Source organism: Hetaerina americana, unplaced genomic scaffold (assembly GCF_022747635.1).
Source record: "Hetaerina americana unplaced genomic scaffold, ioHetAmer1.1.p SCAF_7, whole genome shotgun sequence".
In the NCBI taxonomy this organism is placed as follows: Eukaryota; Metazoa; Arthropoda; class Insecta; order Odonata; family Calopterygidae; genus Hetaerina; species Hetaerina americana.
The window spans coordinates 14,027,175-14,046,599 of NW_027287316.1; the positions used below are offsets into that span (position 1 = coordinate 14,027,175).

General features: G+C 37.3%; 1 protein-coding gene across 1 annotated transcript in view; it reads right to left on the bottom strand.

Moving 5' to 3' along the window:
- The window catches only part of LOC139696544 (agrin-like), a 161,880-nt gene that overhangs the window by 96,240 nt on the left and 46,215 nt on the right, over window positions 1-19,425 (bottom strand). The window contains exon 2 of the mRNA XM_071595348.1: window positions 2,756-3,019. Coding sequence (XP_071451449.1) covers window positions 2,756-3,019 — 264 coding nt within the window. The remainder of the gene's footprint in view (window positions 1-2,755; window positions 3,020-19,425) is intronic.

Here is a 19,425-nt window from a genome sequence, read left to right on the forward strand (position 1 = left end):
AGACCGTGTTGACGTCGCAAAAGACATGATTTGCGAGGCTGAATCCGATCCCACATTCATCAAAAGGATCATTACTGGAGACGAGACGTGGGTTTATGAGTACGGCACGCAATCCAGACATCAGGCAAGTGAATGGCGTTCACCAAATGAGCCGAGACCAAAAAAACCACGTCGTTTTCAATCAAAAAAGAAGGCAATGCTGACGGTTTTCATGGATTACAACGGTGTAGTGCATCATGAATTTTTGCCAGAAGGCCAGACAGTAAACAAAGAGTATTATTTGGGCGTTATGAGACGTTTGCGTGAAGCAATTCGCCGAAAGAGACCAGAAATGTGGGCAGAAAACTCGTGGATTTTGCACCATGATAACGTACCGTCGCACAGTGCTATCATTATTCGTAATTTTTTGACGAAAAATGCAACAAATACCATCCAACAGCCACCGAATTCACCTGATTTGGCTCCCTGTGACTTCTTTCTGTTCAATCGAGTTAAAAAACCATTACGGGGAACGCGTTTTAGCAGCCGAGAGGAAGTAATGGAAAAATCGCAGGAAGCACTGATGGACATACCGAAAACCGAATATAAAAAATGTTTCGAGGATTGGATCAAGCGCTGGCATAAGTGTGTTGCAGTCGATGGGGATTACTTTGAAGGGGACAATATAGATTTAGATGAATAAACTTGTATTTTTAATTTTCTGAATAAATTCCGGGAAATTTTTGATCAAGGTAGTATTTCACCCCAGGAAGGTTTATGTCTGTAAATAGCGAGTGGAATTTTCTATTTTTTGAAGACGATACTTCCTTATCAGTGCAAATTTACGTTGAAATTCTTGGCATATTCTCTATCTTTACTGCGCCGATCCTACGGTTGTAGTAGAGGTAGTGGTTAGGGGGTAGAAGAGACCCTATAGTCTCAATCTCGCCCCAAAATAAAGAGGATAGATAGAATATATAGATAGATAGATAAAATACTATATATATATATATATATATATATATATATATATATATATATATATATTCTGTAAGCCGACATGGTGCATGAAAGATATCCAAGGAAATTTTCTTTAAAATTCATGTGAGTAAGATTTGCTTGCAATACGGATTTCAGATTACGATTAGGTTCTTTGAACACTGTTAATGGGACATTTAACCTTAATTTTGTTTTGATCGCGAATTATAGGAGTGCAGAAAGATTATGCAAATTTTTCCGTGGCGCATTCAATCATCACTCTTGTTTTAATCGGATGTCAAATTTACATATGTTATGTTTGATCTTCTTAATGATATTTCTCATAACTGCTTCATTAGCACAAGTGCTCTGTGCCTTTCTAAATATCTCCGTCTCGCTCGCTCTCTTCGTTTCTGGAGGCTCTCTCATATTTGCATTTAAAATACTGAGATTCTTCTCCTTTCTTATTAATTTTGATAATATCTATAATTATATGGAACTAAATAATATTTTTTGAAATAAAACTATTGCTCAATCGAAACTTTCTCCAATGGATTCCAAACACATTCCATATCCCAAATTTGGTGCTATTATTGTTAAAAAATAGCTCTACCCTGATGATGCATAGAAGAATCAGTACTTATAATCACTCCGCAAAAAAACACTGATTGTATTCCTCCAAAAGCTCTAACCTAGTGTACTACGATAAAACACTCATTTCAGTAGCTAGCATTCAATGCGAATGGCATTGAAAAAATGAAAATCTATGGAAGTGATACACATGCATAGTTTGTTCAAGAGATCATCTACCTAGGTATTGCTTAAGAGGAAGAGGATGGGTATATCAGTTCGAAAATTATAAGGAAGAGAGCGCTAGATAAAAACGCTTATATGATAAAAAGAGAAGGGGGATGACGACCGAGGTCATAAGTATTGATGCAGAGAAAAAAATCGTGGAAAATTGAAATTAAGCATTAATTTTGTGTCGTTTGGGGCAAGAATACTCTAAGTGTACTTCGGGGATTAGTCATATATGAGTATGAAGGAAGATGTCAAATATGAAATGGATGAAAATAAAAGCAAACGAGGAAGTTTTTACGCATGTTAGAGGAAGGGAGTTGTTTGTCGGGAGCAATTCAAAGGGAGCAGGAACGGTAATATGTTGGAATAGCAGGCCATATCATGTCGAAAGTTATGGGGAAGAGCGTGCATTTGGTTAAGAGAAAGCAAAGGTAGGAAACGATTGGACGATGTAGAGGGAGGCAGAAAGTTCGCAGAGTCCAAAATTGGGTTTTATGCAGCGTGATGTGTGTTGAGGTGAGGTCACTACCATATTAGGCGGGGATTACTTAGAAGTATGGGTAGTCTTCAGTAGTCCCTGGGTCCATCAAAAACCTATCTTGACTTATTCAAGTATTACGCACATTATCCTACTTAGATATTATATTATTTTAATAAAAATAAAATGTAACTAGTGTAAAAGTTTGGTTATTGCATACAAATATTTCGGGCGATGGAATTCATAAAGAAGGACGTAAATTACTTATACATTCACTGAAAAATAAACTTGGTATTTTTTCACAAATAATTATAACAATAATACTGGTTTAGATGCCTAGGCGATATCATCAGGTATCATTAAGTTTATAATCATCATAATCAGGTGTAATCAAGTTTTTGTAACAAAATGCAGTTTACTTATTTAGTGACCATGAGCTTTCGCAAAGCAGACGTGAAACCATCCTATTCAAAGCATACATATATTTAAGAGAAGAGCAAGCGAACGTATCCCACTCACCGGAACTGCATTTCCCGCGGTATATGATTCGCAGAGGCCTCCTCGTCCGGCATGACTCCACTCGAAGTGTGCACTCGTTGGCGTAGGTCTTCCCGTCGGAGCCGCACACGGGGTTGAAGTCCGGGGGGCAGCCGCCGCCCCCTCCGCCGCCACCGCTCACCGTCACGCCGCTGACGCCGTCCCCGCCGCATCGGCAAACAGGGCTCCGGTCGCCGTCCAGCTGACACACCTCGCCTGACGGGCAACTGACCGCCGCGCACGGATCTGCAATGGACAAGGGAAACAAACGGTGGACATTAGCGGAGCACATCCATTCCTCGGCCACTAAACGGCTGCTGCCAATAATCACGACGCGGCTGAGTCGGGCGTGGATGTCACCGGAAGGGGGTACAACCTCTCTGAGGTCTCGAAATTGTCATCCCTCGACTATGTCGAGGTTGAGTTGCGACAACTCTCGATTCATCTACATAAAATTCCAAATTCATTGAGGCCGTGAGGTGAAAATGCTATTGTGGAGACTTACGACGAGTATTTAGAGTCCTTTCTGGACATCCATGCTTATCAAGTGGTTGTGCGAAACCCTCATACAGGTATGCTGACCTCCAAGCCTTTTGGGCTATTTTAAGACTGGCATTTTTAGAACAACCCCGTTCTACAGGTGGTTTTTGCAGGGTTTTTGCACCGAACCTCTGTAAATCTCCAGCAGTTACAATCATTTGAAAAAAATACATTTTAAAGAAATACATCGAAATTGTTCATATATTGGAAGGGCATAAAATTACCACTACTCTCTGAAGTTCATAGTTTATGATATTACAGACAAAGACATCTCGTCCAAAGTCGCAGACCACTTTATTGGTACATTTGAAGAAGAGTTTTTACACAACGAGAGTAACTTCTAAACTCATAGTTATTGTAAATATGTTAGAGTCAAATGTCAAAAAGATCATTTAGTAGAAAATATTTGTTAGCTTAATTGGTTTTTAAATTTCAACTCATCAATAGTCACCAGAGGCTCACTTCGATATTTTCTTTTAAAATATTGATAGTACTTCTAAGATGACCAGCAGAATCCATTAGTAGCTGTTGTATCGAGCTGCGCCATCGAAACGTTTTTTCTCCTTTTCATCTTTTCAAAGAAGGATCTCTATTCTGGACTTCCGCTGTCTAAATTATAATCAAGTGCAGAGTAAAAATACATAGAATTACCTAATTTTCTACTCCACGAGGTAGCCACCTCTCTAACCGTGTAATAATAAACGGTCTGAATGAGGATGGTTACATTAAAGTCTAGCCCACGTCAAGGGCAAAGAGACCCAAGTATTTCTATAATAACAGAGCAAGCGTTCAAAGACAGCCCCTCTCTAAACTGAACTTTTTTGTTTGGTTGTGCAGTACTATAATGGGTTTTTCAAATGGACTTAGAATTATACACACATTTCTCATCCTATGAAATATTCAGGGGACCTGGAGACTTCATGTGGGTATCTTCATAGCAAACTCAAATATATGAATACTATGGCTTATGAAGAGAGGTTCTCATCAAAATTGAGAACCTCTCTTCAAATTGAGTCATTTGAGAAGCGATTAACAGATTGAGAACGGAATTAGGGAGTAAGGGGAAGGGATGAACTATTGGCTAAGTGTAAAGTTATAATGGGGGTTCTACAAAATCAAAATAATGAATTATCACAGTTCAAGCATCACTGGGCATGTGAAAATAGGCGTTAATCCTTTGATGCAACTGAACGGTTGGAAGACGAAAGAAAGCGGAAAATTTGTATCATTTCTAATTAATCCTCTTATTTAATTTTAAAATCATACTCTCTATGATTTATTCATATTCTGTTAATTGACAAAATATAACTTAATCTGAACATTGTTTATTCCATCAGCAGGATTGAATAATGGTTATTTACAAGCAGAGAGTTAAAGAGGCAGCTAATATTTTGAAAGTAACTGAAGCTATATATTGTTATATTGTTGACTAAATAGCTTTTGAAGTAAGAGCTACAAATTCTATTCTAAGGTCGTTGTTAATTAAAAAAATACGTTTCCTCTCTCTTTTTGATAAACCCCTTTTTAAGTGTTAGGTTAAAAATAGTCCGTAGACTGTAGTTATCTTTGCAACTATAACATTCCGCTTACTTTCGCTAAATCCCCGGTTACGATTCGCGGTAATGGATATCACATTTGCGCATCGGTACGACGAAATAAGCTCGTTCTCAGAACACGATCATCCACAGATTCCTTGCTACGTAACCAATTTCCTTTGCAGCCTCCATCAAATAAGTCTTTTAATCCCTCCAAAAAGCTCCGCGTTTCCCTGAAAGCACTTCAACTATCTTTTCTCCAGTTCCTCGACGCACTTCCTCATTCTAAATTCTTTGTTTTTACGCGTTGAGACCAGATAAGCTATGTCTTTGTCCAATCCACTCAAAGAGGTGGCATAGATTATGGCGTAAAACCACATGTTGTGGCCTACCTGGAAACTAAGCCTCTTGAGATTCAACCTTTTGGACAAAATCGAAGGTGAATGACTACCTTTTGACCCACGCTCGTGAAAGGCGGAAGGATCAAGAGAGAAAATGCCTCTTTTACTTTCGCCGCATCCTAAACTCTAAGGAGTTTATAGTGACCCCCTATAATAAAAAAAAATACAATTTTTAGGAAAATGTCAGTGACAAGCCTTTGCCGCAAAAAGTTTGCGAATTTTGGCTTTTGGGTTACAATATTCAGCAATTTGTAAATATTATTTTTGGAATAATTATTGTATTATATACTTTAAACCTGCGTGCGCATAATTTTGGTATCAGGCAATGGATATAATGGTCCGTTTATGATTATTTCAAAAATTCATCTCGAGGAATTAAGTAAAACAAGCTTATGATTAAATTTCTCACACATGACTATTAAAAAAACCCTATCGCGACAAAAGATTTTTGAATATTTTTAAATTACTATATTGATTAAATCCTCTTTCTTTTCTGATCCAATCCCATTTATTCTATGTTTATTTTTTTTGTGAATTATCGTCACTTTAGGAACCAAATACCACTAAAAGTAATTAAAACTACTTTTAAATGCAAATATTTTGTAGATATGATTGCTTGAACTTATGGCTTTGGAGTAACCACTTCGTTTTAAGGAAAATAGCCGAAAAGTGACTAGCTACAACGCTTGTTGCGGCTTACCAACCTATCAAATGGATTAGATTGACTATATAAAAACAAAGATGATATTCGTTTTGCATTAGTGACGCAAAAGTATGTTTTTTGAGCAAAGTTGATCCCAAAACGAATAAGTTCTCGAAAACTTTCTTGAATGTTATTTCAAGCTACATGCGCCTTGAAAGAGGCCCCAGGTAAACTTTCCGATTTTATTTAGGACCCAGCGTAAATCCAGATGGGATGTAAAAGGGAAGAGAGTGATGAAATGAAAGAATAACAAAGGAAGGTCGACGACGATTTAATGAAAACAATTTTTGGAAGAGCTAAAAAATAACGAAGAGATTATCTGGCTACAGGATAGATTGCAGGGATTCTGCGAACAAATCCTAGGATTTTATGCCAATACGAACAATATATATCTTGGAAAAGCCTCCATAAAAACCAATAAAACTGATTTCGCAAGGGAAGAATGGCTAATCAAAATATCAATCTTCCTCTAAACCGAAGGGAGTTGAGGGATGAGGACCGGAGAAAACGTTATTTTTTTAATTGTGAAAAAACCTAAAAATTTTCAAATGTCGATGGAAATAATGTCAAGTAGTAAAATGTAAAATAATTAAAGCAAACATGAAAAATAGACACTAGATTCAATAGTAATCATCATCATCCATCTATTTAATAGTTGTTTTTGAGCAGCTCTCCTGTTACACGCCAATCCCTTCTTTCCATAACAGTTCAATGCATCTTCTACCAATGGCTTCTCCCAATTCATCCTTAAAAGTATTATATGGGTTCTCCCCTCCTCAGATATCTTCCACAGTAATCTTCCAAAGACAATCGTCCATGGAAGTTCCATTCTGGTGCCTGGAAGTTTATGTCCAATTAGTTTGCATCCTCTTTACAGCTTCTCAATGGACTTGTCTCCTCGCCAAGGATATATACAAAATATATAGGATATATAAATTCGCTTCGTCTATCTAGGATTTAATTTCATTCTACTTCGATAACATCCTATTTCCATCGCTTCTCTCAGCTCCTGCTTCCGTCCTTTAGAGCAAAAGAAAGCTTCATGTACATTTTTTACAGACCGGTCCCAGAGACCCAGGGTAAAGCTGTTTGGATTTTATCTTCGATGTGACCCTTCTTCCCTTAAATTATTCTGCTCATGTTTTCTTTCTTGCTTCTTTACTGGAGATCCTGTTGCCTATGAGGCAAAGTTCTTTCATTTGCTCAAGTAAGTCCTACCCTAGTTTTTTATGTGAGATTTAACTTGTCTATTTTGACTCTCTATCAAGATCATTTCTTTAAGGACCTCTATTTCGAGCTCGTAATTTTTCAATGTCTTCTGCGTCCCTTCCTTCTCACTCATCTAAGACCTTATTTTATCTCCATGCGTACGAAAGTGTCGCACGTAAACGCGTGTGCACTCATTCCTTCTTTGTACTCGTATATTCATAAACTGCATTTTCTCGAAATTCAACTTCTTGATGCTTAAAGTTTAAGCCCAATAAAGATTATTCAAATCAATTTTTTTATTTCAAATTCCCTTTTATCACCACATTTGATTGCGATCATCGAGGTAATGTATTCGAGAACCCTAAAATTTATAAGTTTATTCATGATAACATCCTATATGCTCGTGAATAGCTCAGCAACAGAAGAAAACATTTCACATATTCAACATAGTAGTGAATTCTTGCTATAAATCCCATTCATTAGCATTTTTAACTGTTGGCATCATTGGGGATATTCTCAAAAAATACCGTTTCAAAGATATTCGTACCTTTGTTATGTGTTCATCCTAATGAGAGTGTAAAAGAAGTCCGAAATAAGTCCACCAGCAACGTATACCTAGTTGACCATCGATCAAATTATCCGTTCAAATTTAATCTTTAGCCAACGCAACCCTTTTTTCATCAAATGATGCCTTTTTAAAAGATACCTCCAAGAGTACTTACACATAAGTATATTCTCTACTCCTCTCTCTATCAACAAATATTAGTATAAATATTTCTCCTCCAGAGATAAACTACTTTGCAATGACCTTATATTTCTGTAGACAATATGAAATTTTCAGCAATAAGAAAAGGGTTAAAGGGATATCTCGGATGCACTTTACAGACAGGATATACTTAAAGTAGATGTCACCCTGAGAATATGATGCTCTCCAAGTAAATATTACTCCACGCTTTCATGCACATAATTAATAAAATGTGATTTACCCTTTATTTATTTCTATAGTCTAGAGCGTATGGTGGCTTATTTACTCTCATACTAACACTGATAGAAGTATACTTAATGTGCAATAGAGTATGAATCCTTCATTATTCTAACTTGAGATATCGTGACTACCTTTAAAATGTGGCCATAGATTTTTATCCATCCCATCCACAACCCATTATGGCGAAGCTTCTTAATGTCTATTCCGATGGCAATCAATGAAAAGAGGAGACAAAAGACATTAAAAGCAAATCAAATGAATTATTTACCTTCTATTTAAGTGCCTGCTCTTTTGATGAGGGAAGAAGACCTCTCAAACCTTTCCCTTAGTCGGTAGAAATATCTGATTTCGTCATTATTACCGCATAAGTCGTTCGAATGTGGGGTTTGAATCAGTCCCATTATGCCGACATATACTGATATAATCGACGTTATCACCTACAAACCAATTGCTAAAACCAGTGGAAAATTGTAGTTGTTCAACTTTATTGGCAAGGCAAAGCATAAATAAGAAAATGCCAGCTTTATGCCGTACTGCCCAAGGGTTTCCCGAAATTTCACCCAAAATCCCACGGCCTGCTTGAATGCTACAGTGAAAGGGCTCGAGAGGTTTAGGGTATTAGTTCAGTCGGGGCGGAATGGAAGAATGGCATTCAGGGAGAGGACGGAGGAGGAAGGGACGGCGAGGAGAGGGAGGCGGAAGGGGGGAACCAGAAGATTCGCACCCTTCCGGCAGAAAAGAGAAACCACGGAGGACGGGGGAGAACCGGTTATGAGGAGGAGGGGCTGGGAGAGACGGACAAAATGGCAGAGAACATTTTCCCGGGCGTTCAAAACGGCAGCGTGAAATCAAAATTGACGGGATCGTCGCGTTCTTCGCCATTAGGGCTGACGGACAGTAATGCTACGTACGAGATTGAGCACAGACGATATGAAATAATATACCTCATTCAATCTAAGGTGATCTTTCAATCAAAGATAGGCTTTGAACGCTCTCTGATATTATTATATATATGCACTACGCATCGCTTGGAATTGTCTTAGTTTGCTCTTATTTATTCTTTCAGTCTTTCACAGCTTCTACTTCTCTTTGTGCCTCCTAAAAAGCTTATCCTCTTCCATCCTGTTGCCCGACTACCTAACATTTTTTTCTTATTATATATATATATATATGTATATATATATATATACACATATATATATGTATATATATACATATATGTATATATATATATATATATATATATATATATATACCCCTTTTTGAAAGTCTCACGGACAGAGATCCGTCCCTCTCTTCCTTGATAAAGGTGGTCACGACCACCGAAAATTCAAAAAATAGTGAGTCTCTTTTTTGTGTGTTTTTGTCTGTGTCCACTAGTGCTAAGTGTTATATATATATATATGTATATAAAATATATTGAGGACGGTCGTGCCGTTAAAACGTCAAAACAACATATGTGAATGTCCTTTCTTTGTGCTTCTATGGTTTAAAAATCTACATCTACTGTGTTTTTACATATTTGTGCGTAGCCAAAGAGCGTTCCACTTCGAAGATATATATGTATATATATATATACATATATATCTCTATATGTATATATATATACATATATATACTATATATAGTATAGTATAGTATCTGTATAGGTGTGTGCTTATATATATAGTATATATATATATATATATATATATATATATATATATATATATATATATATATAAGCACACACCTATACAGATAAAATTGTTTTTAAAAAAGATGAATAAAAATAACTCAATTTAATACTTCAGTGGTCACCGCCAACGAAATATTAAGGTGAGTTATTTTCATTTTTATTGATTTTTTTAAAAAACAATCATTTTCTTTTTATATGCGTGTGCATCAAACAGTGGTGAACGCCAAAAAGGTGCTATCTTTACAATTCATAAAGCGTCCTCATATAACGGCCAACAATAATAATATATTAATGCGTGCTGATAAAAAATACTTGCTGATAGGGTCAATTTCCCTATCAGTTTCCCTATTCAGGCGTCCCTCATCACTTCTGAGAGTAGATTGAGCAGATTTCAAGGAATATTTGTCCCTGGATATATATTTCAGCTTGGATCGTTCAAATCATTTATAGTCTGTCTATTCTGTGTCAGTTGTAGTATCAGGGAGGAGGAAATTTGGGGTGATGAAGATTGGATTTCATCTCGGAGAGAAATAAAATGTCTTGACGTAATCTCAGAATCTGGATGGCAGACGTACAAGGATTTTAAAGTATGACACCAAACGCGATGGATGTTTCAGTGCTCTCCGTATATTACCTCCCTAATCAAGAAAATGTAGGAGCTCGCAAGAAATCACTAAAATCAGGCATGAACGATGAGAAGATGACATTGGCGATAAGAAGGTTACTCGATTTGAGCCAAGTTTCAATTTTCATTCTGGCCCAGATCGTAAACCTCAAGTCCAAATGTGGCACCATGAATTATTTTTCATACCGCTTTCCTTACATTCTAACGAAATTTGATTTTGAATTTTTACTATTAAAATATATGGACCCTGTTCTAGGGATATTGTGAAAATTTTGCAGAACTCAGAATACGATTAAGAAGTTCTTTGCCATTGGTAGCATGAAGGCCTTTGTTATTAGATATAGCATTTGATTCCGTATACCATATATGTAACCACTCCCATGCCTTGTAGAAGGATTTAATAACATGATTTTTTGACGATGAACCTCATTCTGCCACACTTCAATTCTAAATTGAAAGCGATTCAGGATGATACAACCTGATGAGTGATTTTTCTTGTGATAATAAAAGGAAACGTTTTCCGAGAGGACACATAATCACCAACCTGAAGGAAAATCTTTTACTGGAAAATGCGACTGTAAATGTGTTTTTATTGTCAATTATTCTGGGTTTTGAGGCGTAAAGGTCCGGAACTTTTAATGAAATTTGAAAGACCACCTCGAGTCATAGGTTGAACTAGAGTGGGAAGAGTTGGAGAGTTAAAAAAATGAAAGATTCAGATCTGGAAAATAAGAGTATATGGTAAAATGTTTTAAGGAATATTGCGTTTAGCTGGTCGCAACAGAATATCCGCGAATCACTGAGTAATATTTCCTTGGAAAATGACTTGAAAGGCCACTTAAAATGCCTCATAGCTGTCCCTTCTCTCCGCAATCGTATTAGGAGCTCTAAGATGCTTTAAAAAAAATTAAACGTCAGTTCACTGGGCCTTAAGTTTGACAAGTTTATTTTCTTGACGTAAAATACTGTACACTGAACTCAGAACGTTATAATTATATTTAAAAAATGTCAATGCATATTTAATAGAGAATTTAATCGACCCAAATATCAGTACCAAGACCACTCATTAACAATTTTAATTTACTTCCGTACATTCTCGTGCAGTATATCATTAAATAAATATTAAGAGTTGTGATAAACTTGGACAGTCGATCGATAAAGATATAAACACAAAGTTAATTATAAAACTATTTATATTCTTCAATTCATACGTGAATTCATTCATATGAGTTAAACGAAAGCATAATACATTATATGGATTTCATATTCTTCAATGCAACCCGGTTTCGTTTAGATAATGCATTGGAAGTCCCTAAACAGACATTTTTATGGTGTTTGCGTGAATTGATACTTTTCAAATTTAGATACTCACTTACTGTAAGGGCTCCTTCTGATTGCATTTTTTCTCGCCCCCCTAGTTTTGACAAGTTGAGGTAAAATATACTTTACTGTCTTATTTTTACCAATTCAGAGTTACAAATATTATTATGAGCAGTAAATTAGATATTATGTTTGGACTTAATACATTGTCATGTTGTTGTTGTCAACAGCCATGTACCATTAGAGCAAGGTGTTATCCTTACATGATCTTTATGCTGTAATTTATAGCATTATAGAGAGAGAGTGGGTGTGTATATTTATATACATAACACTTATGTAAAAGTCTCAAGAATGTGAATAATAAGGTATATGAAGTTAGCACTAGCGGACAAAGACAAAATAACAGAAACACAACAAATAAAAGAAACTCACTAGTTTTCGAATTTTCGGTCCCAGCCACCTTTCTCAAGGAAGCGGACGGATTTCATTTTCTTCCTTGTTTTTTTTTCTTTGTTCGCTAGTGCTAACTTATTTCATATATATATTGCAATCATATCTCTTTAAACTCATCTTCTTTCCTTCGCATCCCTTTATAGAAATTTCATTGCTTATGTTACTTTGTTATAGACCCATCATTCCTAGTTACTTTGAATTAGATCTTTGCCAAGTAACGGCGCCTTGAGCTAAAGATAAAGGCTGTGAAGAGGAAGCAACGGAATAAGCGGCTGAAAGAGGAAACTAAGGGAAACTGCTGTCGCGCGAAACTCTTTTGCGAAAATTAAATTCAAGAATGCCAAGGGAGGGTGACAGAGACAATGTAATCAACGAGGAAGATGAGAGAGAGAGAGAGAAACAGTGGGAGTAAGGAGCCACTCCAAAAAAAAAGGAAGGAAATTAAATCCGTCATTAGACTTTCGGCGTATGCACGTGGATTCAAGTGCGCGTGTGGGCGACTGAAATAGCACAAGTTTGAGGTGGAAGAGGCGCCCAAAAGGGGAGGTCGTAGGAAATTGACGAAAGGCCGGAAACAAAAGGAATGGACGAGAAAGGGAGAAAGGAAGAGGAAGGGGTTAGAGGAGGGAAGGGAAGGACGGGAGCGAGCGAGCTGGGGGGGGAGGAGGAACAAAAGAGATGGGGGTTTAAGGATTTTTTTTAGAGTAAATGGCAAAAGGATGACGAGTAATAAAACCCTTAATTGAAGTCGTTTTGTCTCGTTTGCCCGGTCGCCGGAAAGCCAGTCAACTTTCCCTCTCCTTCCTTGGCCCGTCTCATTTCGTCTTCTTCCTTGCATCCCCCCCCCACCCTTGCCCCTTTCGCCCCCCCACCCGCCCGCACCCCACATCCCTCTCCCCGCCCTCCCCCTCCGCTCCTTTCCCTCTTCCCCCGTGCCGCACTCCCACGGATGCGTACACAAGCACAAAGGCATCCACCCGATCCTCCTCCTCTTCCCTCTGCCTAATTCCGTCCTAGAGGGGAGGAGAGAAGGTGAAATTTATTTAAAGGCTCTTTCACGCTAGCCCGCACATCCGACCGCCGTCCTAATGTTGGTGCGGCTGGTGTCATTTTCAACGTTGTTGTATTTGTAAGATACCGCACTTTAATAACCCAACTACGTGCATGAGAAATGATTTTCTTTCCGAGGACTAACGACTACTTTAAAGTTGAGATAATATACTTTCCCATGTAAGATAAATATAGATTTTTCAAAAATGAATTAATATACTTACTTGTAGTTCATTTAACCATGTACATATATATTTTTTTCTCCACTAGATACACAGTCACGCAACGAGAAAATTACCCCGTCAGCAAAAGCGTGGATACGAACTCTTCCGATTACGAAAAATGCGAGTATATTCCGATTTGGAGATTTTTTCATTCTACCTTGTGAGTGCCCTTTAATAACACCTGCACCATTACAGAGACTATCCTTGTATGCTAAAACAGCTGTAAATTCTACATTTAACGTGGAAAAATTTCGATTATGCATGGCAAACATTGCCGGCTATCACTGGGATCAACCTCGAGAACGAAATCCAACTACTTTTTATCACAATTTCCTACTTATGAGACATTTGTTAATCGCTAGCTTTCTTCCCGTGGCTAAGTAGTTACTCTAACGTTCAAAGATTCCGTGGGATCTTTGTCTGCTTTAGTTACTGAAGATATAAACCGTTAGGTAATAAATACGTGAGTGTTTTTTTATAGTTTAAAATCTATGTACAGTTCACCAATGGGCATAAGATTTGTTAAGTTATAAGATATGGAAATCCGGGTACTTAAGTGTTTTGGTTTAGTTATTTAGGGAACTAGATTGGCTAAGAAATGCTTTTTTCTTACTTTGACGAGGCATTATTTGTTTGCCTTTTGGTAAAATCATTTTATTGCATTTAAAATATCAGTTGACCCTTTATTTTACTTTGACAAAGCATTATTTTTTGGGCCAGGAACTTGAAACCTTCAATGCCCAGGAACGAAATAAGAAAACCGGTTGATAATAAGAGCATGTGCTTGAAAGAATATGCTAATTATGACCTAATATTTGTGTGTTCATCTAAACGAGCATCGTGATGAAAAGGCGTATGATAGGTGTAAAGAATGGTGGCATCCCTTTTAAAAAACATTAAACACTGAGGGTGTGGATATGACTCTTGATCAATCAGATCAAAACAACTCATATTTTCAAGGTAACCGCTTCTAAGGGTCTTAACTTTTTGCGAATCATGAAAGAACTAGAAAAATATTTCCACATGTGTGACCAGCAGCAAAAACCCAGTCTGATTTTATTTTCGGTTGGGAAATCAGTTTTTTCAATCCATCCAGGGTGTTGTAACAGAATATCCTGCAATTCAAAAGTTACGTTTTAAGGAAAATCGATGAATTCTCTGCTGTTACTATTTCCCTTGAGATGCGATGAAATAATCGAGAGTTAAGAGAATTGCCTCTATTTCATATTTTTAATCCGCTGGCACAAAAACCATGCATCGAAATATGAAAGTTTATTAATATAAGGGATAAGGTTCTTTTTCGCGCACTCTCTATGAATTATCAACATCTCATTAAATGTTTTGAATATGAGTAAAATGAAACAGCAACAATGATCCTTGCGAGGTTATATAGTAATATAAACACTTGCGATGATTCCAATAAACGGTAAATTAAACCCCAGTTCAAATACGATTGGTTCAATACTTCTCATGAAATACTTCTATTTCTTTAGATATTTTTTCTTCTCAGTACTTCCTGGGATAATTTCTAGTCTTATGGTTCTGAAACATTTATTAATTTGATGTTCATTGGCTTACACAAGAATAATGATACAAAAATACAGGCTCCCTCTCGTGCAGTAGTAGAGAGCATTTTCATTTAACCTGCGGTTCTCTGCATGAGATGAAAGGTTATCAAAATAAGCAAACAGTTATTTGGCATTGTCAAGAAAACATTAACTGATAGAGAGGAATGAAAATCCAGTTAACTATTTTTCGTTGGATCTCAGTAGCAGTCACGAGATATTTTCAGAAAGTTATATTTATGAATATTATAACAGTGGATACATGGTAGGGGAGAACGATTTTGATTCGGAAGCTAAATAGGGAGACCTTAATATCTCCGTCCATGAGAACGTGTTTGTTTTATTCTATTGGCAATGGAGGCGCTCGCCCCCTCGGAGCCAGGGTTCACCCCGAGCGGGGAACAGAGAGAAAGTGTCCACAGCAATGAGAATTCTGAATAGAGGGACGGGGGCAGTTAAATTAGGGACTCGGGTCTCCCGTAGTGCTTCGTCCAATGAGAGAGGGACCCTTTGTGCGTAACAGTGCTTTCATTTCCCTTTGAATTTTCTGTCTAGAGAATCCATTTAGAGTCGAATTTCCTGAAGGACTCGAGGAAAAGTTCGTGCGACCCTGGAGATCCCTTTCGAGTTGATTTTCACTTTACGTTAAAATTGTGCTAGCGTATCTATCCTCCGATCACTAGTGCCTGGCCATTCGTACTTTAGAGGTACTACGTGTGAGATTGCGCCATAGGGCTGTTCGTTCCATACCTCATCTTTCGCAAATAACACACAATCTATGGTTTTAGTAGGAATCTTTTTAATTATCCAGTGACTCATGATCAGAAGGACGATGGAGCTGAGTGAGTCAATCATTTGGTTTATCTATCGAGTCCGCTGTGTAGAGAATGAAATACATGCGTATATCCTTTCATATTAGGGATTTTCGCCATCTGCAGTCCTGCGGATGGTGCAAATTTAATTCACGTATTGCAAGCTCACGTCACTACTTCAGCTTCCTCATTTGCAACCCTGTTGCATTTTACGTGAGCACGTTAGACAAAATATCTATATTTGATTGATGTTAATCGTCTATAGCTATGATTGATCGAATATCTACCAATAAATTTAGTATAGATGAGAGATATTTCTTGTTTTTTTTTAACTTTTTTAAATGTTCTGATTGGAGTTAGTTATCTTGTCTGCCCGGCCTTTAACCTTTGAATGAGCGCAAACAATTGTTAGTCACCGGTATTCGACAGTCAAACCGTTTGTACAGTTGAGTGCTTTATTACGCATCGTCGTGAATGCGTTAATTATAAATATCACTCAATTTTTAAATGATCATTCTATAACCATTATTGTTTTTATCCACCATATTAATTCCGCAGCTAACTAGATGAATTTGTTAAGAAAATTACTTCTAGTCTAAGAATCATTTATTTTGGTGACTAAATAAAAAAATCATTTTGCTTGTTACAATGAGAACTGCCCTTAGTGCCTTTTATAGATAGTAGAATTAATTGAAGAATTGACGGCAGTCGTTGACTTTAATTCCCTGCTTCATTTGACTCAACCAGTCTTTATTTCATCTCCGGGGGTTATGGCCGGAGACAAGAAATAACGGCTATTAACGACGAAACTTAAAACTTTTGAAGTGATTCCTTCTTATGTTCCAGGTTTTTTTTTACGTTTTCGACTTCGTGGAAAAGTGCTACCTCCTCTTCTAATTGTTGCTGATGTGTTTTTTCGTCACAAAAGACACCCATTGTCAAGAAATTACGAGTTTAACGGGGCGAATGAATTCAAATGGCCGTGACAGAGCGGGCGGAGGTGGAGAGGGGCGGCGTTGGAGGAGGTGGTCGATGGGCGGGAAGAGGAGCTGGAAGGTGAGCGGGAGGATTAACTGTGGGCCCGGACCAAGTTAGGGGTGGCTCTTTAATGCCCGGAATTAGGATGATGGGGATGGGGAGAGTTTAGGAGGACACGCCCGCCGAGATGGGCTAGAGGAATGATGAGTATCACTTTGCCAAGTGGGACTGGAGGAATCCTAGGGAACGAGGTTGGACGCAGGAAACATTTCGACGCCCGGGCTCCATCATTTGGCACGGGACACGATATAAGAATGGTCATCAAACAACGCCGGCCATTAATCCTAGAACCGGTCTGACGCAGCTCACAAGCTTTAACCCTCTTTTCGCCTAATTTATTCATGTCCACGTATGTATATTCCTTAGAGTCCGTCATTATTTATTCCAAGTGGCACAGACCGAAATTTATGTTGACATTCTAGAGTCTAAGGTAGTGTATAAAAGTGCATCTCCCTCCGCATTATTGCATGAGAGTCAAACTGGGAAAAAGAAGGGGTAGAATGAATAATGAGAGGGGCCATGTAAAAATTGGATTTCAATTGGCTGTATCAGTTTTAGACAAGTATGAAAGAAAAATGTTACGCTGAATTGGTTATGTTGAAACTCGTTTATGTGAATAATACCACTAAACTAATGTATTTGTGTAAAAATGCATATGTATATATATAAATGTACATATATATGTAGGTATGTATGTGTGTGTGTGTATATATACACATATATATATATATATATATATATATATATATATATATATATATATATATATATATATATATCAGTCTCTCTTGAAGAAGGCCTCTGAGAGGGCCGAAAGCTCGAACAATTTACCGTGTGAGTGTTCTTTTAAATGTGTCTATTCTTTTCTATTTGTGTTATATTGTGTCAGCCCATTATATATATATATATATATATATATATATATATATATATAACGATTGTACGGAAAAACTCACACGAGCGGCACAATAATGGGCTGACACAATATAACACAAATAGAAAAGAATAGACACATTTAAAAGAACACTCACACGGTAAATTGTTCGAGCTTTCGGCCCTCTCAGAAGCCTTCTTCAAGAGAGACTCTTACCGTGTGAGTGTTCTTTTAAATGTGTCTATTCTTTTCTATTTGTGTTATATTGTGTCAGCCCATTATATATATATATATATATATATATATATATATATATATATATATATATCCCTGCCCGGACTACGACCTTGACGTGGTGGAAGGGCTTGTGCGTTCCGATGACCCCTGGAGCCGTGCTGGCGGGAGTAATAATAATTTCTCCTGGTAGGACCACCCATGCCAGATAGGTTGAAGGTTAGGAGCCAGACGAAAGATAGTCCACGCATTGTCTGTTCCTCAGTGAGGCGGCAGCAAAGGCGTCTGACCCCAGTGGGGTGGCCATTGAGTGAGGGTGTCACGTTGAATCACTATTGAGGAAGGCAACGGGAAACCACCTCAATTATTATTCACAAATATGTTACGATGGACAGTACAGAGACAGTATGTAGGTATGAGTGTGTATAAACGGAAAGCGTAAATACTGGTGATTGTTATTATTGGAGAGAATCCTGAGTCAATTAGTATTTGATGTTTCGGAAATAGAAGATTTATTAGACAACGTATGAATGCAACAGAGGAGAGAGTGGAATGTAACTATTGAGAAGTATATGGAATATATTAAGAATCTTTCCTTGATAGTGCCTATCCTGAAAGGGAAAAAAGGACCCTACCTTTGAAGGGTATCTATATTTGCCGTCCAGGATGTTCCTATATTATACATCTTGTTCACACTTTCATTGACGATTGTCTTCACTAATGCTTCCTGTCACCACCTTTAAAATGTGCAGTTGCTGCGTAGATTTCTAGATAGAAAATAGGAAATCTATATATTTTCCTAAATTGAAACTCGAAAAATCAAATCACGTAATTTTCTATGTATTTTGTCTTTCATAGGGTGCAAAAGAGTCGCCATACCAGGACGTCCTATTTCAGGTCCATGTACTTGAATCAACTATAGAAATAGGTGAGCATAGGTGCAGAGGTGGATGAATTAGACTGTCTAAATGACGAATTAGATTGTCGAAATTTCAGATAATTATGGCTAAAGTGAAAGTTGCACCCATTTTAAAAAAATTAGGGGTTATATTTTTTATGAGACAGGAGTCTTTGGTGAAACCCTGTGCTGCAAAGCCATATGAATAAACAGTTTATTTTCCACTCTGCATTGATTGAGTTCAAATTTTGAGTTTTGGAGTTAATCTTGGAAACGCTTAGTTAAAAATGTTACACATAAAAATTTAGCCTGATACTGCGAAAAACTCCGCAATAACTGGCTAACTCATACCTATGAATAGTACTCATAGATAATTTTGACTACCACACCATTCATAGCCTATTAATTAATGACCAAGGGGATTCAAAATTATAACATTATTATATCTGATATTTTATCCTTAAAATGTAATTCGTACATTAAGATGGAGTTTCCGTTTTCCGAGGGA